The following is a 26216-nucleotide window of genomic DNA, read 5'->3' as shown; positions in this document are numbered from 1 at the left end:
AGATAAGCCCAAATGTTTTTAGTCTTAACATCATTTTGGATTTTATACACTCAGAAGAATTTTCGGTTATGTAGAAAGTGAAAGAATGATAATTCATAAATCCAGCACATATGCACTGGAACACACTGCCCAGAGAAACTGTGGATGCCCCATCCCTGGGGACATTCAAGAACAGGCTGGATGGGGCTTTGAGCAACCTGGTCTAGTTGAAGATGTCCCTGCTCATGGCAGGGGGTTGGAACTAGATGACTTTTGAAGGTCCCTTCCAACACAAACCATCCTATGATTCTATGATCTATGCTTGGAGCACAGAGGCCTATGTGTGAGCTGCTCTTACAATATGTTTCATGCAACAAAATGTTTGCAGCCTGTACAACATCAACACAATCTAAACCCACAAAATTTGATGAACTTGCAGATATGGTGTTGTATGTCTTCTCAAGAGACTTTTGCATTAATTTATTTTCAAATGAAATAGAAATTTTATATTTACACACATTGATCTTATGTTCATTATTTTCATGCAGCTATTTTTCACTCAAATTATGTACTAAGAGCTCTAAGTAGCGCAAACCCAAATTCTTAGCTTGAAGCAATGTACACAACAGAGATAATGTAATGAGCCACATTATAAACGGGAGAATGGACTTGAGGAAGGAGAGAAAGGGGTTCCATCCAGCATGCCTTCCCTGAAGAAAGTCACTTTACCTCTTTAATACGAGTCTATTTGCTAATTGCAATATAAAATATCTTTCTAAAATAAGCTTTATAGCATTATTATTACAGTGCATCGAAAGTATTTTGAATATGTGTTCACTCCATCAGTATAGACTCATGTAAGGTGCTACAGCTCTAGCAAATTGATGTCTGTGGACAAATCTTAGGTGTTAAAATGCTGCAGGACAGAGTCTAAACTGGTGGAAATCAGTTGATTGATACCCACTCAGAATCTGAACCTCCACCTTTCTGTTTATTTCCTACTAAATTATTATTAGTGGGTTTGTTGTTGTTGTTATTGTTCTATTCTATGGTGTTAATAATAACTGTAAGAAGATGAGATTTTCATGTTCACACCAAAGTACCAATAAATCCTCTCCCAAAGGGCACATAATCTACAGGGCAGGACATAAGCTCACAAATATTCATTGGAATATATGCAATTCCTAATAATAATCTTAATTATTGAGAATAGTCTCAAAAACAGGAAGAAATGCAAACAGGGACAACTTTACTGATATGTACATACCAGAGATAAAGAAACAAAAAAGCAGCATGAGCAACTGTAAAAAAAATAATAGAAAAATTAAAGAACAGTTCTGCTCAGTGTATATTAACATGTCCACAGAGATTTACAAAACACTGCAGGTAATTCACAGAAAATACATCAAACAAATTCTAACTAAAAAATGTTAATCTTTGTGCAGTTTGACTTCTATGAGTAATGCTTTCAGGATAAATGCAAACCAGACTTGCTCACAGACTAGGAACATTATGAGGGATATTGTAAGTATCATTGTGTGTGCTGCTGTTCCCCTCAGCATGAACATTTGCACCATTAAGCACTGTGTGATATATACTCGAGTGGCCCTGAAGTTCAGCTGAACACAGCAAGAAATGGGACAATATAAGACAAGGTGTAATGACTACAAAGTGATAGTAATGGAAGGTATGAGGTAAGGTAGAGGGGGTTATAAATGCATATCTTGAAATTATTTTTTTTATTCTCTTTTTCTAAATAAGGTGCTATATTAAAGTGGAGTAAGAGTGTAATCACTGGGGACAGAAATGTGAAATTCTAGCTGTCCTCTCTGTAAATGCATCAGTTAATCGTTAATCAACAAGTGGTTTTTACTTTGCTAGGATTACTGTTCACAATTATCCTAAGCTTGACACTCTAATTAACAGAAGCTACAGATACAAATTACCTCCGGAAGTCTGGATTTCAGCATTTAGGTTAGAAAATGATGCCTTCAATTTTTCGTCAGACTGATCCTGGCTTTAATTTTTCATCCAACAGGATTGAACACACTATTGTGCCTCTTTTTAGAGACAAAACGCAAGGCTTGTTTTTATGTCCGTTGGAATACATGGAAGGGAACAGCCAAAACCAGCCAGTCTGGTCACTGAAATAGAACATCATTGTGGGGGACTACGGTGGGTCCGTGGATTCCCTGACGGAGGGCATGGAAACAGAAATTAGCCTTGAAGATATGAAGGCCTACCCATGAGAAAGATGGGAGTAAAGGAGTATCCGGAGATGTTAAGGATGTACCCGAGTGAGAGAAGGGAGTAAAAGAGTAACATTGATGATAGCAAAAATAGCCAATGAGATGTTACTGCTGTAACTTGTAACCAATAGTGAAGAGACACATGAATTGGTAAAACTGTATAAAAATGCACTTGTGGCAATAAATGGCATCTACTACTTTCATCCTGGAAGAACTTGGTCTATGTCGTTTGTCCGTCTCAACCATGACACATCATAAATTCAACATCCCTGGATATCACGGAGGGCAGATCTGAACAGAGCCCAAGCAGCTTCTTTTCAGCCCTTGAACTCCAAATGCCATATTACCCCAGAACTGCCCCCTCTTCAGTTCACAACAATTCTAATTTACAGTTCATATTTACTGACAGACAGATTAATCAATTTAGACCAAATTTTTGGCAAACTGAATCAGCTTTTTAAAATTATTTATTTATTTAAACTAGTTTACGGTGAACTAACTAGTTTACAGTGAACTCAGGTTTTTCTAGTTTTCAGCATAATCGTTTCAGTGACTGCAGGGTAATTCCAATCTTAGAATTTTCTCTCAGTATAGGATCTCATTTCCCAGATTATTCTTCCAGGAGATTATTTAACCACTAAGGATTTTTATAATCCTTTAGTTTTAAAAGTGCGTTTAGTAAAGGACCTGTTACAAGTAGCAATAAAGTAAGTAACAAAATATTTATACATACTACACATGATATTTTATCTTAGTCATCTCCACAGTTAAAGTAAATAAAGAAACAGAATTCTTTAACACCAAACAAAATTACTCAAGTGTATTAACCACAAGAAAATACAGGGATAAGTATTATAACTACTATAATAGTCACAGAATACATCAGTTTTATTAAGAAGAACATTCTATTGTCACCATTTCTTGAAACTCTAAAACCTGGTCTTGTTACATCAGATGGTCTGTCTTCATACAGGGTCAATTTAATGTACCGGGCAAGAGTAAATTGCTATGTAAAATTGGTAATTTGGATGAAGTTTCTCTCTTTGAGCTCTTAATGCTGAGCAATTGATGTTTATTTTCAAAATATAACCACCATATACTTACACTTTGAAAGAGAAATGTACATTTTACTTAAATGTTAAGTACAATTTTCCTCAGTGCATCATATTTTTTGCATTTTTGATGCTAGAAATACAGCTATAACCTGCTTGAGTTTGGCTTAGACATGGACAGGCAGTGGTGGTTTAGTTTTGTCAATTCTTTATTCCACCAAAACTATTTTAAGAAGCAGATTTTTAGCTTAGAGTCACAAGATAGCAGTTTTTGGTTATGTACCGGGTTTGTGTAATTCAGTGTCTGTCATAATAAGGATCCAAGCTGAGAATCGGGGCTCAGGGTTTCCAAAGTAAAGTTAATACCTGGAGGTCTTGTACTTCGGTATGTGAATACAGGTAATTCAGATTCATCATTGCTTGTCCACATCCTGATTCCTGGTTTTCTGAAGACTCCTTTCCTTCCAATAATATTTATTTATTCCTTTATTTTTTCCTCTTTTCATTATGTGCAGCAGAAAGTCCAAAAGCCAGTGCACACACGTGACTCACTAAAGCCTCTGAAATATATTACCACATGTACTCAGCCACTATCCAAAGCCATTATCTTTGACAGCACGGTGTTACAAGAAATTAACATATAAAGTATTGGAAGATACCAACTGTTTACCGTAGACTGAATGGGAGTTGCAACTCACTATTTACCACCAGTTTACTATCAAAATGCTTGTAGGACCTCGTGCTTGTAGCACTTCGTTGACATAGGAGATGAGAGGTACAGTGTTTTGAATGACTGCTTCCAGATGGGCACCAGTAGTATGGCCTCACCCACAGTTTGACCAGAATAAAAATAAAGCTAAAATTCATTGTATTTTGAAAGAAGAATACAAAATATTCTTCTTTTTTTTTTTTTTTTTTTTTTCCATAATAACATGGGTATTGTTGGCCAGGAGAAGGTAGCTGGTAGTCTGATGCTGAAGAGTTAATAAAAAATATTTGAAGAGGAGGAAAAAGAAAAACTGTTAGTGATCTCATTTTAAAATATACAAAAGCAATTAATTTGCCTTTAAGTTTTAATGAAAGGCAAGAGACAAGCTTGTTCTGAAATGCTGGGTGTCCTGTCTCAGTATCCTGTGCTATCCTCTATTTAGTTCACTCGTGCTGGGCAACGAGCCCCAAGCTCTCCGCTCCATCCTGTAGTCCCTGCTTTGGTTAATACTGGTACTGGCTTTAAAAACGAAAGTCAGTTTTAAAGCTTGGGCATTGCAGCCCTGACATAAACAGCCCCCCTGGTTTTAACAAGTGCTGTATCAAGCATCCCCTCTTGACACATTGGAGGAGAAGGGAGGTATTTTTTCATAGGTTTTAGTAAGTCTGCAAAGTGATCAAATGTCTGCATATCCTTCTAAAACGGTTCATTCTCGGGATGAGCTTTCTTGACTGTACTTGACTGAAAGGTTTTCCAGGCTGTGTCTGCAGCTGTATAGGTGCCTTGAGATCTCAGAAGCTGAACTGCACTCAGCAAGCGAGTTGATGAAAAAGGCTGTTTTATCCACACCATAAGGAACATAAACCTGGACACAGCTCTACTTAGTTCCTTCTTTTCATTTTTATCTTTTCAAAGCAAAGAGATAAAGGAAATACGGGAGCCAGGACTGGGACAGCCAGTTCCAAGTACAAATAAATCACTGCTCTTGTTTTAACAGTCCTGAGCTGCAGCAAGACTTAGAAATGCTTGATAAACAGGAGCTGGAGACTGAGGATACGGCTTGGAGAAGGAGAAGGAGAAGGAGAAGGAGAAGGAGAAGGAGAAGGAGAAGGAGAAGGAGAAGGAGAAGGAGAAGGAGAAGGAGAAGGAGAAGGAGGGAAGGGAAGGGAAGGGAAGGGAAGGGAAGGGAAGGGAAGGGAAGGGAAGGGAAGGGAAGGGAAGGGAAGGGAAGGGAAGGGAAGGGAAGGGAAGGGAAGGGAAGGGAAGGGAAGGGAAGGGAAGGGAAGGGAAGGGAAGGGAAGGGAAGGGAAGGGAAGGGAAGGGAAGGGAAGGGAAGGGAAGGGAAGGGAAGGGAAGGGAAGGCAGAAGAATCTATAGGTGTTTTCCAAATATTCTAGGCGGACACATGTTGATGCTGCTTGACTCCTTCAGTGGAATGGTACCAAGTCAGAGCAGTACGGCACCTGGCCCCACCATTCAGTTTAAACCCAGTAAACGCAAGACTTACTTTGCCCATTACTGAAAAATATGTTTTTTCTGGGCTGAAGCACCACACTTGTTCAACGGCTTACACTATTTAGCAACTGCTGTCAAATGATAAAAAGATATTTCGTCCAAATAAAACAAAAAAGGAGTTTTAGACAGCAAAGCGGAGTCATTTGTAGTGGAAACTGGCAAGAGTTACACAGCTAAACCTTCTTTAAATGAAAAGTCCAGGGAACCTTTCTGGCATGCTTGAACCCTGTGTCTTAACAGGGCTTACCCCTAAAAGTATGGAATTATTTCTAGACTTAAAAATATACTCACCAATTATTATTTCTTTCCAGTTATTTCCTGGGGAAAAAAAAATAAAGCATAGATTTTTGTATGGCCTGATTTAAACCATAGTTTGTTATAATGAGTATTTATGCAGGTTCTGATTTGCCACATTTAGTTAAGCTGTAGGACTACTTGACTGAGCAGGTAACTTCTCTCTTGGGATAAGCATAAAGGAGGTATTCTCTGTATCCCAGTGACTGAAAAGGTCTGAGTGATTTGTTTTCCTCTGGTGAATAACAGCTTTGTGCATGACTCAGGACTAAACTATTCAGGAAGTCAGAGAGCAGGACTTTGGAGCTGGAGTTTGCAACACCCAGGTCCTAACCTGGTGGATTTGATTTTATTGGATATAATGACATCATAACAAGGTATAACATACCATCCTTCAGCACTTGAGGTGTTGTGCTAAGACACTTGGATGCTCAAAATCTCAGGGTATCATTGCAATATGGCTCTCCAAGTTGTGCCTTTTTGATTCTGACTTCTAATATCCTCAATTCAAAGGCTAAGAAGTCTGCCAGATTGTCTTGTTGCCCTTGGGATACACCAGATTCAGAAACAAACTATCCTTTCGAGCTTCACTTTGACCACATAAAAATTCAGATGCACCCAAATGTTTTAAGTCTTAGCAGCATTTTGGATTTTACACAGAAGAATTTTCTGCTGTGCGAAAAGTGAAAGAATGATAATTCATAAATCCAGCACGTACACATACACTCTTCAAAACTTTGAAATAAAGCAATCTGAAACAGCAACATCATCACCTTTATTCAACTGATCAGACTGATTAAATATCAAAACTTCTTTCTAAGACATTTGTCAAACTACAGTGTAAGCTAAAGGCAAAGTTCTGTCCTGAACGTAATGGTGCACTGGGTTAGTGTGGCCAAGTTACAATAATTCTATAGTCCCTTGTCCTGGTTTTGTTAAAAAACAAGTTTCTCTTTTAGTGAATTTGCCTGTCAGCTAAAGCCTTCATATTAGCTGCATTTTCCTGGAGAACCAGATACATGTTTTGGTAAACATAGCAATGGAATGTAAAGTTATTGATAAACATGGATGGACATCTCAGGAGAGGGGCAACAAGAAACAGGTGACCAAGAAACTGACCACCTGTGTATAATGTTCCATTCACTTGAATACTTCATATAAAAGTGGGAGATCATGAGGATCTCTTCCCTTTTTCCCTTTTCCTTTTTTTCCCCTTTTCCTTTTTTTCCCCTTTTCCTTTTTCCCTTTTGCTTATGGCCGACATTAGGAGAGGCCCTTGCTAGTCGTCCCTGCGAACTGAGGCCTAGTGAGAGACTGAATCCAGCTCCAGTTGGCTGCAGAGTCCAATCCAGGACTCTGGGTGCCAGCTCTGCAGTTGCTGAGACTTTCGAGATTGGTTTTGTATATTTTGTGTTATTTTATCTATTCTTATTAGTAGCATTAGTAAAACATTTTTAATTTTTCCAACTCTCTTCTCTCTGTCCTTCTTTCCCTCCAGATCGCCTGTCCTTAGTGGGAAGTGGGGGAGAGGAAGGAGGTTAACAATACATCTGCCAGGGTTTTATTGTCATCCCACAATCTAAACCCTCGAGAGATAATTGGCGCCCGCTAATATGAGGGTTTTAGCTGACAGGCAAATTCACTAAAAGAGAAACTTGGTTTTTAACAAAACCAGGACATCCCTGGAAGATGGTGGCTAGCAGCATAGTTAGCTGGTTTTATTTTGCCAGTCAAAAATAAAAGCTTGGTTTGGTGGCCTGTGAGTTGATCTCAGTGCAAGGCTTCAAAGCACTTCTCTGGTTTCATAATAAGTTACTATCCTTGCTCCATTTCTGCATCTTCACATTATGGCATATTAGGTTTATCTTCCTTTTCTGCTAACAGATAGGTATTATAACATGTATTGCACATTATGAAAAGGCATTTTTTTAAAAATAAGTAGTTTCTATGAATACAAATCAGTAACAGGAAAAGCCAAATCCATTAATAACTTCAGACTATGCCTTCTGTCTTCTGACATGAAAACAACGGAAGGAATATCTCCTTCCTTTCTTAACAGAAAATTGTGTAATTCCTCTGTTCATCACGTGACACAGGAGCCACTTACCAAAACTTTGTTGTTGTGAAAGATGTGTCAAGACTGAAGAAAGATGACACAGCAGCGTCTTGGGGAAAAAGAACTGTGAAATTTAAGTGCAAAATCCTGTAACTGATTGAAGGTTACATTCTGTCCCCATATGCCCTCATATTGCTTTTAATAGTATCAACAAGAGCCGTGGATATACATCCAAGGATGGATTTTGGTCCTCAGATGTGACACAGTAAAATATTGTGTGTTGAATATAAAGGAAGTCTGTACTTACAAACTAAAATTATCAGCAACAAAGTGGCAGACAATCCTCCCAGAAAATATCTGAGAACATAACAATACCCATAAAGGTTAGAAAAAAACAAGGGATGCATATTGGGTTAATAGAGGTGAAGCCTGGGTGGGAAGAGGAAAGAAGGTTCTTGCAGATGAACCCTCCGAACTCTGGTAGGTGAGACTTTGAATTCACAACTTTAAATTGCTGAAGCTATTGAGGATAATCTCACAGAAATAAACACCTCAGCAGTCCCAGACTGAGGTAAATACCCATATTGTTCTCTTAGAAAAACATGGATCCCCTCTGATGCCTCTCAACCTTTCAAAACCCCTGTCCAAACACACTTGCCATATCTGCGTACATTACTTTTGTTCATATCTATATAGCTCAGATATTTACCTGCATTGACTAACATGTGAAAACATATTTTCACAGTAATATACACCTAAACTTTGAAAATGTGACCCTTAATTCACCAGCTGAAATGGATTAAGCATTAATGTCAGAAACAACAAAGAAATAAAAATTACCTTGTACATATTGTAATGATTAAACACATGATCAGTGCAACCACTTGAGAAAGGACATTTCTCACTGTGCTGGATTCTAAAAGAAAAATAAGAACAAGAATGAGTTTTCAGCAAAGTAAAAATCTGACAGGAGGTGTTTGCAAAGACCCAGCCTGGGAGGCCAGGCTCTTCAGTTTCTTTTTAAGAGAATTTGTGATTCAAAGCATAAACCTAATTTTCATGCTCTGGCTGTCTCTCAGGAGTCTTTTTCCCCCATGACCACAGAGACACTGTGCCCTCCACGCTCTCAGAAAACAAGCCTTTCTGAATAATTACCCATTTCAGTTTTTGTTCCCATGCCCGTTCCTCCATTTTGCTCTTCAATCCATTTTTTTCTTTTTCCATTTTTTACTAAAAGTAGGAGAAGAAAAGATGTGAGCAGGGAAGAGTGAACAAATCACAGAATCACACCAAATACAGAATGTCAGGGATTGGAAGGGACCTCAAAAGCTCATCCAGTCCAATCCCCCTGCCGGAGCAGGAACACCCAGATGAGGTTACACAGGAAGGTGTCCAGGCGGGTTTTGAATGTCTCCAGAGAAGGAGACTCCACAACCCCCCTGGGCAGCCTGTTCCAGTGTCTGTCACCCTCACGGAGAAGAAGTTTCTTCTCAAATTTAAGTGGAACCTTTTGTGTTCCAGTTTGTACCCATTACCCCTTGTCCTATCATTGGTTGTCACTGAGAAGACCCTGGCTCCATCCTTGTGACACTCACCCTTTATATATTTGTAAACATTAATGATAAATACCAATTTTAAGATTTTCTTATTTATAAGCAATGTTTTAAAATTTATGTTGCTTGAAATAATTTCTGTTCTACAAGGGGCCATATCAACATCTTTAACGTGAGCATTTTCAGCTCACTCTAAAAATGGGCCACATCAGGATAAGAATGTAACTTACCTGCATTCCTCAAAGTCTCTTCATTTGCATTTATCATAAATGGAGAAGAAGATAATGAAGCACAAGATGGTTTCTCAGGCTGAAGAAACTCATAATCTTTGGTAAGAGATGTTCCATTAGGTGCTGGAGTTTCCCTTTGTGGCACACAGCTACTATATTCAGAAGAAAAGTCTGAATCACCTACAAAAAGTGCACAAAAGAAGAGCTTTGAGAATTTGTGTTAATGAATTTTGTGAGGGGAGAAAATTAATTACTTAATCACAGGGAGGTTTTCCAAACTGTTAGGGAATTGGCAGGTTCAATGTCTGCAGGAGAAAATACACAAAGACAGAACTTCACACAATGAAGTTATTGAAACAGCCAGGTGGAAGCAGAGACAGTTATTAATGACACCGGCATAAACTTCACTGGTGATGACTTTGGATTCAAATTCAGCCTAAAAATGCCATTTTGGCACAAAGGTCTTTGTGGACTCATACTCTATTTTAACACCAGGAGCTCAATATATCACTTAATATTCTATTGCTCATCTATCCTTTACCTGCAGAGAACACCTGCAAAACTTACAGAGAGAGATACACAAGACCCCATTATATATGGACTGTGATTTGGGGACAGGGTTTTTAGCAGGGCCTGTTGCGACAGGACAAGGGGTAACGGTTTTAAACCATTTGAGATGAGATATAAGGAAGAAATATTTTACAATGTGGGTGATGAAAGCAGATGCCCCATCCCTGGAGACATTCAAGGCCAGGCTGGACAGGGCTCTGAGCAACCTGATCTGGGTGAAGATGCTAATGGCAGGAGGGTTGGCTTAGATGAGTTTTGAAGATCCCTTCCAACCCAAACTTTTCTATGATTCTGTGATTCTAATGTCACTCGATTACCTGGTACCTGCTCAGGGCTTACCAATATCACTCTGATTGGCTTCTAGTTTGCTACATCCATCAGGCCAAGGATCATCTGAATGGGAGGAATCCATACTGCCGAGGACGGTGCTGCTGAGCCATGAACTGGAGGCACCAAGGTTGAACAAGCTGGCAAGAGAGCGACGGATTTTTTTCCTTCGCCTGAATACGCTAGAGAGAAAAGACATGTTGTTGAGGAATAGAGTGAACTGTTCTTGTTGAGCAGGGACAGAGCTCTGAAGTTTGCAAGGCTGACATGAAAGAATCAGGTTCTAGATCTGTTCTTGACCCTGAGTATGTCACTACAATTGACTGCTGCACACCGCAATAATGTCAGGGGATGTATTAGCAGCACAGCAATATATCACACTGGTGTGATACTGAGTATTGTGATACCAAATGATGCCACAGTTATTGCACTGAACGGTCTCCTGCTACCCATGAGTTTCAGGCTACTATACCTCATTTGCTGCAGCCTGAATCCACTGTACTTCAACATGTTTGAACTACATTTTATATACCTTCCTAAATGGGTGTCCTTCTGAAATCAAGAGAAATTTTTCCATGAGTAAGAATTCCAGGACTTTTTATTTTTATATATATAAGCATGTATATATATACACTTTTTTCTTATTCCTTACCATGCTAATGCTTCTTTGGCAAAATGAGCTGTAGCTCTTCTTTCTCTTTATTGCACACAATTCCAATTACAGCAACAACTGTGTACTGAAGAATTTTTAGGTAGTAAGATTAGACGTGACTGAAAGACAGGTTATTTCAGTCACTGTACTCTCCAAACTAAATCAATTGAGATGTTCCCATTAAGAAGCAATGCTGATCTTACGCCAAGCAAAACGTAGACAGTCACACATAAATCCAGATGAATCCAGAGATATGGAGGCAACTGCCAACATTGAGTAAAATCTGCCTATAGTTCACTTACCGAACTAAATTCTCTTTATATGTAACACTCGTCTGGGATGGTGTCAGTGTTATATTGCCCTCTTTATCGGACAGAAAACTGTCTTCTGTCAAAATGTAATAGCCATTAGAAAGCAGTCGAGGGCTGCGACGACATGTGGAAAGGGAGCCTGTCAGAGGATCGGTGGGGCAACACTCATCGGCAGAGTCATCGTCCAAAAAGGCACAGGCATAACTGAAAGGAGAATTGAAACCCTCTAATTTAGTGAATGTCTAGACAGTGCAAATCCATTATTTAATAATAATGAATTTACATTAGCAGCTGATGGGGGCTGGTAATGACTTAGTTTTAAACTATGTGGATAATAATATTACTTCTGGATCTAGGGGGTTTCAGCCAGCACGTGTCTCCATCACACCTTCCAGAGCTTCAGCTTACAGGAGAGCTTCAGGCCAGGTGGAGCATTTCAGGAGCACATGGAGCCAGCTTGAATCAAGAACTGCATGGTTCTGGGCCATGTATCTGGGCCATGGTGTGCTCTTGGCCAGGGAGTCCTGCCAGATCCACACCTACATGGAGCTGTTACACATGTTCCACTATTTTGCTCCTCTGAGTTACTCTGCATGGCACAAGCCTGACTGTCTCTGAATTGGGCATGATTTGTTTGTTTTCCATGTAGCCATATTCGGTGAAGAGTTAAGGGTACATTACTTCATCCAGTGCTGAAATACAAATGGACTTTGACATTAAATACAGCACAGGAAACTATACTATGTGATATTTAAAACAGAAGTGAGTAGTGACAGAGGTGAAAGAATCTACATGTTGGACAAGTTTTACTTAGCTCAAGTAAAACTGGATTTATGGTGAGTCCTTTCTCCTCAACACCTTTGAGTTGCAAGTGGCCATGCAGTGACATCCATGGAAAGGAATGAAGACACTGGATTGATTCAGTGGCTGACATGGGTTTCTCTAGCAGGTTTAACTATCCCATATGGCATATCACAGAAGGATACCATGATTTCAGTGGAGGGGAAAGCAAGCGGAACAGAGATACTCTAAAACCTGGTAATTGCAAAGCCAGTGCTTCCAATCCCCATAATAGCGCTTCTGAATTTCCATTTAAAGCAGTAATTAAAATCAGCACTACAATTCTAAGTGGCTCAAAAAGGATTTTATGATATCTCCAACAAAATAAAAACAAAATTAAACAAGTATAATTTTCCTCTGTACCTTGGAAATACATGTTGTGAGAGGCTGCGTCGATGTTCTCCGCTAAATGCTGTTGAACCTGCAGGGCCAAAGGACAAATAAGACTTGTTATCATATCCACTGACAGCCCATCACAGGTACCTTGTGCATATACAAAGGACCATAAAAGAAGCTAGAAAAGAAAAGGAAATTAAGGGAGAGACTATAGGAGAGACATGGTGTTTATAGGAAACTCATCTCAACCAGGGCAACACAGAATCAGACGCTTGTATTCTGCACAGCTTACAAACTTGAGAGAAATAATTATGGACACAAATGCAATAACTGCAGTAATTTTAATGATGTTTTCCCAGAAATCTTCATGCCAAACATAGTCCAAGCACTGCCAACAGATACAGAGTAGAATGGAAGGGCACCATTACATCACAATATATTTTTCAGCTGAAAATTGCAGACATATCACAACAGGCATGGGAACAGAGACAGTGACAAAGGTTTGACAATAATGTTGTGGCAGGAGACTAAGGAAATAGGATTTGTCTGGATTACCGTGGTTCAAGTCTGCAAAGTGCTGCCACATGTTCAGCACCCAACAGAATCAATCTTACAAAATACAAGCAATGGACATCCATAGGGAGAATTTATGTTTGTTATTACATGAAAAGATAAAATATATGATCTTTCCCTATATTACCTTGCCTCTTCTCTATCTTTAGAGTATCATGCTTACAGCACTGTTAGTAAATGCCTGTCCTTCACCTATGAGAGGCGATAGGTCTAAGAGAATAATTTTGATATGTTCAATTATGAGCTGAGACAAATCCATGAAGGTCAGTGATTCCTCTTTGAAAATCTAATTTATCCTCATTTGGAGCTCAGTTGTGAGTCACAGCCTGGATGTGAAGAGTGACTGAGTCTTGGGACCAGGCAAGGTCACCAGAGAATGGAAGCAAAACCTTCCAGGGTATTTTCTACAACTCAGTCCTATTACCCTACTCCCATGCATACTGTTTCTCTTACACTTTGAAAGAAAAACAAAAACCCAACTTTTCACTTTATCATAAGAAAATTATCCTCCAATCCCGGCAAAAAAACAACTTGAGGAGGAGATAGCTGGAGGAAACTTGGTGGAGGCACAAAGACATCAAGTAACATCAGTCAGATCGCTAAACAAGTTGTGCAAAAAACAAGAGTGGTGGTGTATTTCATAGACTGACATGTTGCAGCCTTCTTCCAAACCTTAAAAGAAAATACAGGAACTTGACAGGAGGTTTGTAGATCTGGATATAAACTAAAACCTGCAAAATCCCAAATCTTATTAGTCAAACAAAATCCCCTCCAAACCAGATTTTTTTTTAATCAGAAGCTCTGATGAATGTGCACAGATTTACTTGCTCCTGGTGTTGATGCAATGTGTGATATTCCATACACCTTGAAAATAATTGTTTCACGCACCCTGGGATTACAGGTAATATAGATTATGTGTAACAGAGTTTTAAAAGAAAAAGAAGTATCTTTTATTTTGTTTGAAAATTAGGATGTGTAAGATAGCATCATCAATATATATATAATATTATAACATATTCTCACTGAGAAAAAAGTGATTTATTAGAGTAAATTTGTTCAGAAAGGAACACAAAAGTATACCTCAGCATCAATTATACCTTCTATAACACTTTAATAATCTGAGAGTGAAACTTTACAGCAACTAAACCCCATAATGCAGCTATATTTAAAGTGATTTTCTCAGTTATGATAATATAGAGTAGCAATCACTAAAAAAGAATAAGTTTTAAGAATAGTAATTTACACATGGATAATGTTTTCATTAGAAAGTGTTGACACATACTGACAAAGTGGCAGAACAAACCGCAGTCCTTCCGTTACTAATTTGAATTGTCTGATAGATTTGCAAAGTATGTCTGTGCAGATTTATCTGCCACCCTTCGCAGAAGTAAAATTTGAGGTAAAAGAGAGTACACACGTGTATTTGTAACAGAAAGTGAGACATATACACATGCAAATATATTACTGGGGAGGCGATGACTTTCTCTCTTTTGAAGAACAGTTAATAAGCAGTTGTAATTTGCTTCTAAATTATTTTAACTGATGATAATATCCAGCTTCTGTAAACAGTCACAGGACAGACTTTCCCATGGATTGTTTTGCTACCCTTGATCATGAAATGTTTTGTCTTCTACATTAATGAAGAGGGTTCCTGAAAATCATAATTCAGTCAATGCTGCAGAAAGCGTGGACACATCATGTTGTAGACAATGCTGCACAGTGTTCTGCTTTCATTTAATATCCAGTTCCATTTCTGAGCAATTAATAGCATGAGAAGCTATAGTAACAATATAAGCAAGCCAAAACAAAGTATCTCAACCACTACTGTAAGATGAAGCAGTAGTAGTATATCTGTAATCCACAAAATGAGCATCGGTACGGACTTTTTAATCTGTGACATAAGGCAAATAGCTTTAAGAAATCTGACTATAGGTGAACCCGAGGTGAATGTAGCAATATTTTGTGTCATTAATTCAAATAAAAGTTTAAGGCAACAACCTTCATTGAATTTCAAAACATTCAAAAGCCTATGTCATAATAGAAACAGGTCACTGTCCAAAACAGTCAGTTTTAATCACTTTCCCTCCGAACATAAAATTAATCTTTAAGCCAATGATGCACTCAATTGGTAGCCAGCAATTCCCTGCCCATTATTACATTCTTAATGTTTACATCAGTATGTACCAAGATACAGTGCTAACTATTAAAATAGCTATAGTGCTAACTATTAAAATAGCTGAAGCCCAGGCAACCAGTTTTAATCTATTGTACCTATCAAACACAAGTGTCTACAATTACAGTTTTATTTGTTTGCATGTATCAGTCATTTCTGAAGAGCTGTCTAGTCTGTTCTCCCTGCAGGTAATGATAACATTCTCAAAAGTACAAAACTCAATAGCACTAGAGAAATTAATCCAAAGTTTATTTAGCCCTCAGCTGACAAATATATTAAGAGATAAATACGTGTAAAATCTTCCAAACCTGGAAAAGCCATTTTGCTATTAACACACGCATGCAAAAAAGTTTCTCATCATCAACAGGAGAGGCTCTGAGAGGTGGAGGGTGCTATTCCTGCAGATGTGGAGGTCTCTGCAGATGTGGAGATGTCTGTGGTGTGGCGGGTGCTCCTTCTGCAGCTGCCTGGCAGAGATCAGCCCCAGCTCCTCGGACAGGCCGGGCTCTGAAATCCCCTGTTTCCTTTTGAAAACAGGCGGTGCAATCAGCGGCACAGAGGCAGAATGAGGTCACGCTTCCTGTAAAGTAGCCTCATATCAGAAGCATTCGTTTTTGAAGAGCAAACCGACGAGTAAGATTAGCCCAGTTAACGCTCTTGCAGGCTGTTGTGAAAGAGAAAATACAGTATAAATAACATTTCACTCCAGTTGTGATATGGAGAACAAAGGCAGAAACTTTTCTCAGAAAGAAAAGTGACACAGATTTTTTCGACCTCACTCAGAAAACTTTAAAGTGATATATCCAAATCACTCCATTTGGGGAAATACTTGTGAGTCTGACAGGCTTTGATGTTGGAAAATGATCCAGCTACCAAAAAATCCCTTTATACTAACAAGACGTTTTGCAAAAGCACTATTATACAGAAGATGCATTTGGTGAGAGTTCAGAGTTGTTTAAACTTCACGGTCAAAAACATTATTGCAGATATATATTGTGCAATGTTAAGATAAATTCCTTTGAAAGGAGAAAGGGATACAGCCATTTGTAAACATATGAATCAATCCACTCTATATGTTTCATACTATGTAAGGTATCAATTCCTCATACCTTAAAGTGCACAAAAATAAAGCTAAATCCAAGTAAGAGCTATGGACCCTGAATAAGAAGTCCTGGCAATCAAAATTATTTGGCTGCAGAACTATTGCACACAAAAGTAATATAAATCAGCTGCTTGAAACTGCAGAATTACACAACCTTGGGGAGTAAAACTTCATGTCCAGACAAATAGATAAAGTATGCTAGTAGGAATCTCTCCTGGTGTCTGTATGCACCGCTGAGAAAAAGAAAGCATAAATCTAGTAAAATACAATTAATTTGATTTAATAATATTGTTTTTCCCTTGGAGAAGAAAGAATACTTCCACTGATAACAAAGGAATGTAAAATTCTCACCCCACAGAAAAGGAAACAAAAATAGGAATTAGGCAATTAAGTTGTTACAAAAGAGCTCCTGTTCGGGAGCTAAACTGAAATGAACACTTCAAGGTCCTTTTTCTGAAATGTGAAAACACAGGGTCATGTTTGTTCTTCACACCACTTCACATCCCTTAATTTAGTGGAATTATGCCAATGAGGAAATTTAGTCCAACGTTATTTCCATGGATGCATGGGCTTCATCAGAGTAGGATTTCCCAGGCCAACCCGTCTCTCTGCAGGTAATGGACATAAATTCCCAATGGTCTTTAAAACTAGGTCATCTACTGAAGAATTTCTATGCATAAATTGATTTACAGCAGCAGTTACCTCTTGAGAGTATTTTTGGTTTATTTTCTCAAAGGAAGCAGTTAATTCTGAGCTCTGGCTGCTTTTTTGAAGGGCATTAGCCTTTCATGTTAGTATATATAGTTAAAATATATTGTGTCTGTATCATATTTAGACTTAGAGGTGTTTTTTTAATCACTAACATTCAGATCTGAAACTCACTGTTCCACAAGATTTTGATGCATAAATTTTGTGCATTAGGGAATATGTTATAGGTAGGTGCTAGCGTATAGTTTATATGCACACACAAAGGTGTATAAATAACATTTGTTGTTACCTGTTGCTCCTCAAACTGCACACCCCACCCCAGACCCCATCCCAACCATCAGATTTCAAACTCTAGGGAAGGAATACACCAACAAGCTTGCTGTGCAGTAGTGTTGTGCCTGTTGCATACAGTACAAGTTCAACCCACAAAAGGAAGGAAATGAGAAGTTACAACATGAAATACCACGGATCTTTCCAATCTTTTCCCAGCTTTACTCTACTTTTGACACTACAAATAAAGGGAAAAGCATATGCTGGTGGAAAACATTGTGCTGGATCTGGCAGTCCAGGAGAGGTGAGGCTGGGGCAGCTCCATGCCTGAGGTAACATAAGATAAAAGATAATGAAGACAGGCATGTCTAAACAAAGGCTAGACAAGAGGAAGAAATTTTTTACAATGGGGGTGGTGAAACACTGGCCCAGGTTGCCCAGAGAGGTGGTGGATGCCCCATCCCTGGAGACATCCCAGGCCAGGCTGGATGGGGCTCTGAGCAACCTGAGCTGGGTGAAGATGTCCCTGCTCATTGCAGGGGGTTGGACTAGATGAGCTTTGAAGATCCCTTCCAACCCAAACTATTCTCTGCTTCCATAATTCTATATACAAAGCACTCATACAGACAGCACTGGTGGCCTCAGCCTTCTTACCTCTCTGGATGAACAGGACAGAGGTCCACAGTGAGAATATACAGATAAATAAATAAATAAATAAACAAACAAATAAATTAAAAGGCACATCCAAACCCAGCACAATGTGGCCAATCTAGGAAGACCCCGTGAGATGTGGTGAAGACTCGACTGTCCACATTCCTGTTTTTCTGTGTCAGTGCAGGCAATGCTGGACAGACCACCTGCACAGCAGCATCTTGCTGGCTGGAAGCTGCACAGGCCACCTAGATACACACAGCTTTAGGGAACCACCCAGGTGCCATATCTAGACGCATAAAATCTGAATCTTTGGTTGGGAGTTTCCTTGCTACATTATGAGCCCCCAAATGGAAATTCATGCTGCTCTGGAGGTGGTGATGTGCTGCTGCTGAGTCTACTCGAGATCCTGGATGGTTCCTGTGACAGTCCTAATGTGATCTGCATGGACCAATGGTGGAGGTTCTTGTATTGATGTGTGGTGAAGGCTTTTGGCCAACATATGATTCTAAAGGCTCATGCTATGCTTTATATACACTGAAAAACTATAGTTGAGAAAGTATCGGTGCTGCTGGTTCCTGAGACAATGGTACAGGCAAAATACTGAAGATACTGATGTCATGGTCATTTCTGTAATAAATTGTACTGATTGATCCAAAAGATGCGTAGATGAGGCTCTTAGGGACGTGGTTTAGAGGTGGAGTTGGCAGTGCTAGGTTAACAGTTGAACTCCGTGATCTTCAAGGTATTTTCTAACCAAAATGATTCTATGATTCTCTAAATCAGGTGTGCCAAACTCATTTTCACCGGGGGCCACACCAGCCTCGTGGTTGTCTTCAAAGTGCCGTATCTCATTTCAGGACTGTATAAATGTAGGAGAAGTTGTCCTGGAAATTACATTCGGCCCTTTGAAGGCAACTGTGAGGCTGGTGTGGCCCCCAGTGAAAATGAGTTTGACACCCCTGTTCTAAATTAAGACAAATAACAATTGTCAGCGATACTCTAATAACATTCTTTAAAATGCCTGTCTTCCATGATATTGTACACAGTATCGTTATCAGTTGTCCCTCTATCTGTATGTAAATAACCACTGTAGTTTGACAGTGACTGAGTTCGTTTCTGCCTGTATGCCAGGATTTAAGCAAAGTCTAAATTTGTGAAGTTTGTACTGAGAGTCCACAGGCCTTTCTGGAACTGTTTGCAATTTCTCCAGCTATGCCTGTGCCATACTTAACTTGTCACATTTCCAGCTGGATTCAAACTGATGTCCTGGACTAATTCAACTGCTAGGGAGAGGAAAAGGCACAGGCAGCCTTGGTACCAGTGTTTTTATAGCTTGGATGCTATCCAGCACTGCACAAAGATCAAGGATTTGAATGTGGCCTACAAGGCAATTGAGAACAGAGACCAGAACACTGATAACTTTCCAGGAACTTGTCCATGTCATGCCAGCACAGACCCAATGGCCAAGAATCAAGAAACAAGTGACTCCTCCCATAAACAAATGCTTTGCAAGCATTATCTGGAATATTGTGTCCAGTTCTGGGCCCCTCAGTTCCAGAAGGACAGGGAACTGCTGGAGAGAGTCCAGCGCAGGGCAACAAAGATGCTGAAGGGAGTGGAGCATCTCCCTTATGAGGAAAGGCTGAGGGAGCTGGGGCTCTGGAGCCTGGAGGAGACTGAGGGGTGACTTTATTACTGTTTATAAATATGTAAAGAGTGAGTGTCAGGAGGATGGAGCCAGGCTCTTCTCGGTGACAATCAATGGTAAAACAAGGTGTAATGGGTTCAAACTGGAACACAAGAGGTACTACTTAAATTTGAGAAGAAACTTCTTCCCAGTGAGGGTAACAGACACTGAAACAGGCTGCCCAGGGAGGTTGTGGAGTCTCCTTCTCTGCAGACATTCAAAACCCGCCTGGACACATTCCTGTGTAACCTCATCTGGGTGTTCCTGCTCCGGCAGGGGGATTGGACTGGATGAGGTTTTGAGGTCCCTTCCAATTTCTAACATTCTGTGATTCTGTGATTTTACAGGCAGGGTTGGACATTAAGGGCTAATCTCGTAATCAACAAGTTCAGCCCCTGAGGACACCCCAGTTTTCAGAGGATCACAAAGGAGACAGGAAAATATCACATTTGTTTTACAAAGTGATTAGCATTGCCTGCTGGCATATGTCATGTATGTTTTTTCATTCTCACTGCTGGACTCCACCACGTTGGATAGATGTGAGTTTTGGAGATCTGTTTTCCTTCAGTCCAAATTGGCAATTCTCTCTACACATTCATACTGGCAATCTGACTGCAAAATTGTCCTTGCTAGGCCGCTGTTTTGCAGTGATTTGCCTTTTAGTCTCTCTTTCCTCTTACAGTACTCCCCAATGTCATTACAACTTCAATAAACATCCTTCTGCTGAGTGCTCAAATGGTGACATCAACACAGTCATTGTCATCTTGGCAGGACATTCATTCTGTCCCTTTCCCTTACCCACCCTGAGGTCAGCTCTCAAAAATGGCAGGCGGTGAAAAACCACTGGGAAATATTTGTGAGTCAAGTGCTCTGTTGATACACTCTAAATTATATGCTGAATTTCAATCTCATAGGGAAATTATATAGGAAATCCGTGCACAATTAAAGCAGGTATTAGCACAGCTTTTGTTCAGCACTGTTCTCATCCAGGCTTTAAAAAAAAACTTCAGTAAAATATTTACTGATGTGTTCCAATCTACAGACCCCCCCTAAAACCAAAACACAATCCAAGACATATGGCTGCAATATGTAAGGCAGAGGAAAGCAACACATTGCACAGCACTGTTTCGAGGCTAAAGCACAATTAAATCTCAGGAGCTCTAACATTCATTGCAAAACAATATTCATAGCATAGCGAATGCTGAGTATGTCCCCAAGAAATATCAAATGGATACATTGAAAGTGGTTTAACGGGGCTGTAACATGGCACAGCAAAGCTGCCTTTATCCAGAACGGCTCACTGCTCCACTCCAGCCACACAGAGCATCAGGAGGTACCACTCTGGTAAGCAGTAACTTCACCTGATTTCCTTCAATCTCCATCAACAGCCAGCATTTGCTCACTGTTTCTTTTCATGGATTTTGGACTCTTTCACTAATGTTGAAGCTACCTATATAAATGCAAATGTAATTACTCACCTGGCCTTAGCAGGTCTCACTCTTTAGCATCCTCATCTTGCCATACTTCACTCTTACAATACTGCTAGAAGGGAACCTGGCTCCTGGTTTGTATGTTCATGTCACCTCTCCAGTGTGCAGTGAAATATAGTGCTGTGATTGCCAGCAAACAGCCAGCTCTCCAAGAGAAACCATTTATTGAGTTAAAGGCATTCTGCAAAGAACCAGACAGCAATTGAGTAAAAAATGTCCAGCTTCAGTGTCTTTTAAAAGTGGAAAAGACTGGAGTTGGTGTCCCAAACCCATAGGGGGTGACTATTTTGGCTGGTGTCCATGGCAATTGGTGTTTGCCACTTTCTTTTCCCATAGAAGGCCACATGCTCCAAAACTCTGTCACCTCGGGATATTTCCCAGGAATCAGGAAAATTTAGGGCTTTAAAAGGAAAAGAGAAGTGTTTGGTGAGATAGTGGAAATCTTTACAAATGAAAGGAAGAATTTCTGGAGGGGAAGGAGTTTCTGGGATGAAAGAAAAAGAAGGGCAGAAAAACCGAAGAGGAGGACATAGTAACTGAAAGGGTGTCAAAATGGACCAAGGAAGTGGCAGAAAAGGACAGATGATGACAGAGCAGAGCCAGGCTGTGACCAAACCACCTACACATTTGGGCAGAGCGGGACAGAGGTGCTGCTGTGGATTTGCTGGGCTGAGGCCATGCAGGCACCTTTTAAATACAAACACCAGCAGTCACTTTAAATGTGTCTTCCCATATAATATGGGTAAAAACAAAGACGAGGTTTTATTTCATTGACTGTCACCTCATGATAGCAATATTTGACATTTAAATTAGTTTATGGACTAATCCAACCGCCCACATGAAAAAATAAATGGCAAAATAAACAGACTGATGTCTGGGTCTCTCACTATAATATCTTTTTTCCCAGGTGCTTGGTCATTCTCCCAGATCTTTCCTGAACCATTCCAGTTTTTGGATGGCTTTTCTGAACAGTAAGTTATTTTAATAACAACATATTGGTGCCAAGTGCAGAGATAATGTCACCCCTCTACTCCTACTCAGTCTTTCCATGTGCCTGTGCTTTGCAAAGACTGCATTAGTCTTTTCAGCATCAACAGCACACCATGAGCTCATGCTCAGCTGATTATGAAATCTTCTCTTCCACCTCCAAGTCTTCATGAGTCACTGACTGGCAAGATAAAATCTCCTATCCAGTTTGGTTTGCAATTTATGGTCTGTATAATAGTCACAAAGCTAAAGACATGCTTCATGACAAGACTAACCACCAAATTTTCTGAGGGGCAGAAGGAATGAAATCTCCTCTCCTGCATCTCTTTGCCTTGGTGGTCTGGTGTCTGAAGTAGAGTAAGCACTGAGCCATTCTAGCATGGAGTGGTCAATGTAGTTTCTCTTCCCCACCTAGCTGAGCATTTAAAAAAAACAGGTTGGGATGTGATGAGATTTCTATCTCTCTGTCAAGCCCAAAGTCAGGTATAAGTTTTACAAGTGGATAAAGGGAAAAGGGAAGACAGACATGCAACACAGCCCTGTTTTCATAGGAGATGCAACTAAATATCGGAGATGTTTCTTTGCTAAAAGAATAAAAAAAGGTCTTGGCCAAAATTGCCCCTTACTGGCTTTATGGTAGAATATAGTAGGTGAAATGGGGTCCTGGGCCATGGGCAGGGTGGAGGAGGCAGCGGAGTAGACAGGTCAGGGCCAGTGAGGGCTGTGGGTGCCCTCAGGGGTACGGCAGGACAGGGGTGGACATGACTGAAATGGCAGCAAAGACATGGGGACACTGGCTGGAGCTCCTCAATTTCCTCTTTTCTGATAACAGCACAATGAAACAGCACTGCGGAGAAGGACCTGGGAGTTCTGGTCAACAACAGGTTGATCATGAGTCAACAATGTGCTCGTGTGGCCAAGAAAGCCAACACTATCCTGGGGTGCATTAAGAAGAGTGTGACGAGCAGGTCAAGGGAGGTTGTTCCTCCCCTTCTACCGTGCCCTGGTGAGGCCACATCTGGAGTCCCGTGTCCAGTTCTGGGCTCCCCAGTTTAAGAAAGACAAGGAACTACTGCAGGGAGTCCATCAGCGGGCTACAAAGATGATGAGGGGTCTGGAGCATCTTTCTTTTGAGGAGAGACTGAGAGAGCTGGGTCTGTTCAGCCTGGAGAAGAGAAGCTGAGAGGGGATCTCATCAATGTTTAGAAATATCTCAAGGGTGGATGTCAAGAGGATGGGACCAGACTCCTTTCAGTGATGCCCAACAATAGGATGAGGGGCAAAGGGCACAGACTGAAGCACGGGAGGTTCCATCTGAAGATGAGGAGAAGCTTCTTTACTTTGAGGGTACTAGAGCACTAGAACAGGCTGCCCAGAGAGGTTGTGGAGTCTCCTCTGGAGACATTCAAAACCCACCTGGACACATTTCTGTGTGATCTGCTCTGGTGAACCTGCTTTAGCAGGTGGGTTGGACTGGATGATCTCCAGAGGTCCCTTCCAACCCCAGCCATTCTGTGATTCTGTGAAATGTTGCCCTGTGCTGCTGGACCACAAGCAGACTTCTGCTGTTCCGAAGGCAGAGTGGTAGTAGTCACACGTGGCACCCTGTGTTGGGGTGTCCCTTTCTCTTGAGACCTCATTTTGGGTTCCCACCTGCCATTGTGTCCCTGTGTTCCTCTGAGCTTGAGAAAATGGACCTTTCATGGGCTGCTGGCTCCTGGGATGGGCCTGGGAACAACTGGGGCAGGGGGTTATTTGGCCTTTCTCTCCTGCCATTGTCTCTTTGTGCTCCTTTGAGGATGTACAGATGAGCTTTTAGCCCATATTACCAAACACCTGGGTTTTGCTTCACCTCTGCAGTCTGTGTCAGTTCTGCCTCCCTCTCCTTACGGTGAGGTGATGCCCAAGGTGCCACACGCTGCTCTGAGCCCTTCTTGTACCACAGCATGACCCAGAGTGCCTCCAGCAGTCAAGAGAGCATGACTCAACCACCCATATGTACCCTGCCCCACCCCTGCTACCTCCTTTATCTTTCCCCCATCTCCCTCTCCTTGGACAGAAGCACCTTCACTTTTATAACAGCATCCTGACACTGCACGTTCATTGCCACTCGCAGAGGTCTCACTGCTAATGCAACCACCCTCACCATCCTGCAACAACCCCCCTAAACAAAAGCCTGTATCAGAATGACTCTCAGGGTAGTAAGAAGAATTCAGATGAATGTAATGACAGCTTCTTTACTAATGAGAGAAAAAAAGGTTTGGTGGTTTTTTTTTTTTTTTTTTTTTTTGTTGTTGTTGTTTTTTGTTTGTTTTGTTTTGTTTTTTTTTGTTTGTTTGTGTTTTTTGTTTGGTTTGTTTGATTTTGTTTTGTTTTTCTTCAAGCCTCCTTCCTCCTTCAGTCTCTCCTGCTTGCCACCATTACCCAGAAAATGGGAACAGGGAAAAATCAAAGGAGAAATAAAAAAATCTTACAGCAAATACTCTAAAATATCCCATTGCACAGTCTCCCTATAAAGACCCTTCAAGTGGGAGGCAGCTTGGCAGGGACTAACCGAAGCAGATGGGTTGACCTCAGACAGCAGCCGAACACCCACACAGCCACTTGCTCACTCCCCCCGCAGTGGGATGAGGGAAAGAATAGGAAGAAAAAAAGTGAGATTGTTTGTAGATCCAGATAAGGATAGTTTAATAAGCGAAGGAAAGAAAAGAAAAGGACCCTAAAGCAAACACCCCAACCCAAAACCCCCTAAGCAATGCAAAGGCAATCATGTACCACCTCCCACCAGCAGACAAAAGTACCGTCATTCTTTTTCCTCTGTCCTAGGTTTTATTGCTAAAGTTGATGTTGTATGGCATGGAATATTCCTTTGGCCAATTTGGGTCAACTGTCCTGGCTGTGTCCCCTCTCAGATTCTTGCTCACCCCCAGTCGACTTACTGGGTGGCGGAATGGAAAAACAAAGCAAGCCTCGATGCTGTGCAAGCACTGTTCAGCAACAGCCAAAACACGGGTGTCTTATCAATGCTGTTTTAGCCACAAATCCAAAACATGGCACCATACGGGCGGCTATGAAGGAAGTTAACTTCATCCCAGCCAGACCCAGTACAATCCCCACCCCTTATTCCAGACCATTCACACCATACTCCAGTCCCACACTCTCCAGTACATCTCCGTCAATAATCAGCTCTCTCCTTCTCCTTTGACATACACACAGATATCATTCCCTGAGTCTGTGGAACATCCTTCAAATGTTCATATAAATCTAACCAATGAATTTGGTCCACGACTTTGGTCCGGTAGCACTCCACACAGCAGCTTTCCACATCTGATGGTTTTGCAGAACACAACAAGATCCAGGTAAACTGAGTGTATCACCTTTCACTTTCTACTAATTTATTATACTCTTGGGCCTGAGCCACCTCCTCAGGTGATGCTCTGGAATCTCTGCCTCCTGGCCAAACTGTCCTTCTTCCAGAACATGTGGGCTTGTTGGGGTTCCCCATTTGAGCTTGTTGTGTCATCAACGGTACCCACTCACTCCACACAGCATCGGCTGTATGAGGTGTCGAGGGGACCCTTCCTATGAACATCTGGTGCAGCAAAGGCAGCTCAGACCCTTGATGTCCCCAGCTCCAGAACCTCAGACTTTGACCTCGGGTGTCTCCAGATGTTTTCTGCCACAGGCTCCAGGTGAGGCCATTCTCTCCAGCTGTGTTGTAGACCACGTTTTTTGCAGCTGGTCCTGTCCGTATGGACTCAAGGCTACCACAGAAACTATCTCCTGTCTGTCCTGTTGCTCTTTAGGGCCACACTTGAAAAAGGTCTTTTTTCAGGTCATGCAATGGAGAGGATTCACAAGCCAACTGTGACCCAGACTGTGCAGTCTCCAGAAACCTA

The 26216-nt window shown here is 40.8% G+C and overlaps 1 protein-coding gene across 2 annotated transcripts; it reads right to left on the bottom strand.

Moving 5' to 3' along the window:
• Positions 1–146: 146 nt before the first annotated feature.
• On the bottom strand, positions 147–22282 carry TMEM71 (transmembrane protein 71). Of its 2 annotated transcripts, XM_082046657.1 has the most exons (12): positions 22218–22281; positions 21319–21511; positions 15728–16083; positions 12701–12758; positions 11489–11701; positions 10547–10716; positions 9638–9817; positions 8695–8770; positions 8162–8211; positions 7906–7978; positions 5796–5822; positions 147–4262 (listed from the first exon to the last, which is right to left on the bottom strand). In XM_082046657.1, exons 3-11 carry the CDS (start codon positions 15738–15740, stop codon positions 5816–5818), a joined length of 840 nt encoding a protein of 279 aa, XP_081902783.1. In that variant the 5' UTR covers positions 15741–16083; positions 21319–21511; positions 22218–22281; the 3' UTR covers positions 147–4262; positions 5796–5815. The 2 variants fall into 2 exon arrangements, 1 of the variants encoding a protein (XP_081902783.1); XR_014183438.1 differs by lacking the exon at positions 8162–8211 and having other exon boundaries at positions 22218–22282.
• Positions 22283–26216: the final 3934 nt, after the last annotated feature.

Source organism: Streptopelia decaocto (assembly GCF_964273445.1).
Source record: "Streptopelia decaocto genome assembly, chromosome: 2".
Lineage (NCBI taxonomy): Eukaryota > Metazoa > Chordata > Aves > Columbiformes > Columbidae > Streptopelia > Streptopelia decaocto.
Note: the sequence above shows the minus strand (reverse complement) of the source record. Positions and strands in the feature narration are given on the sequence as shown.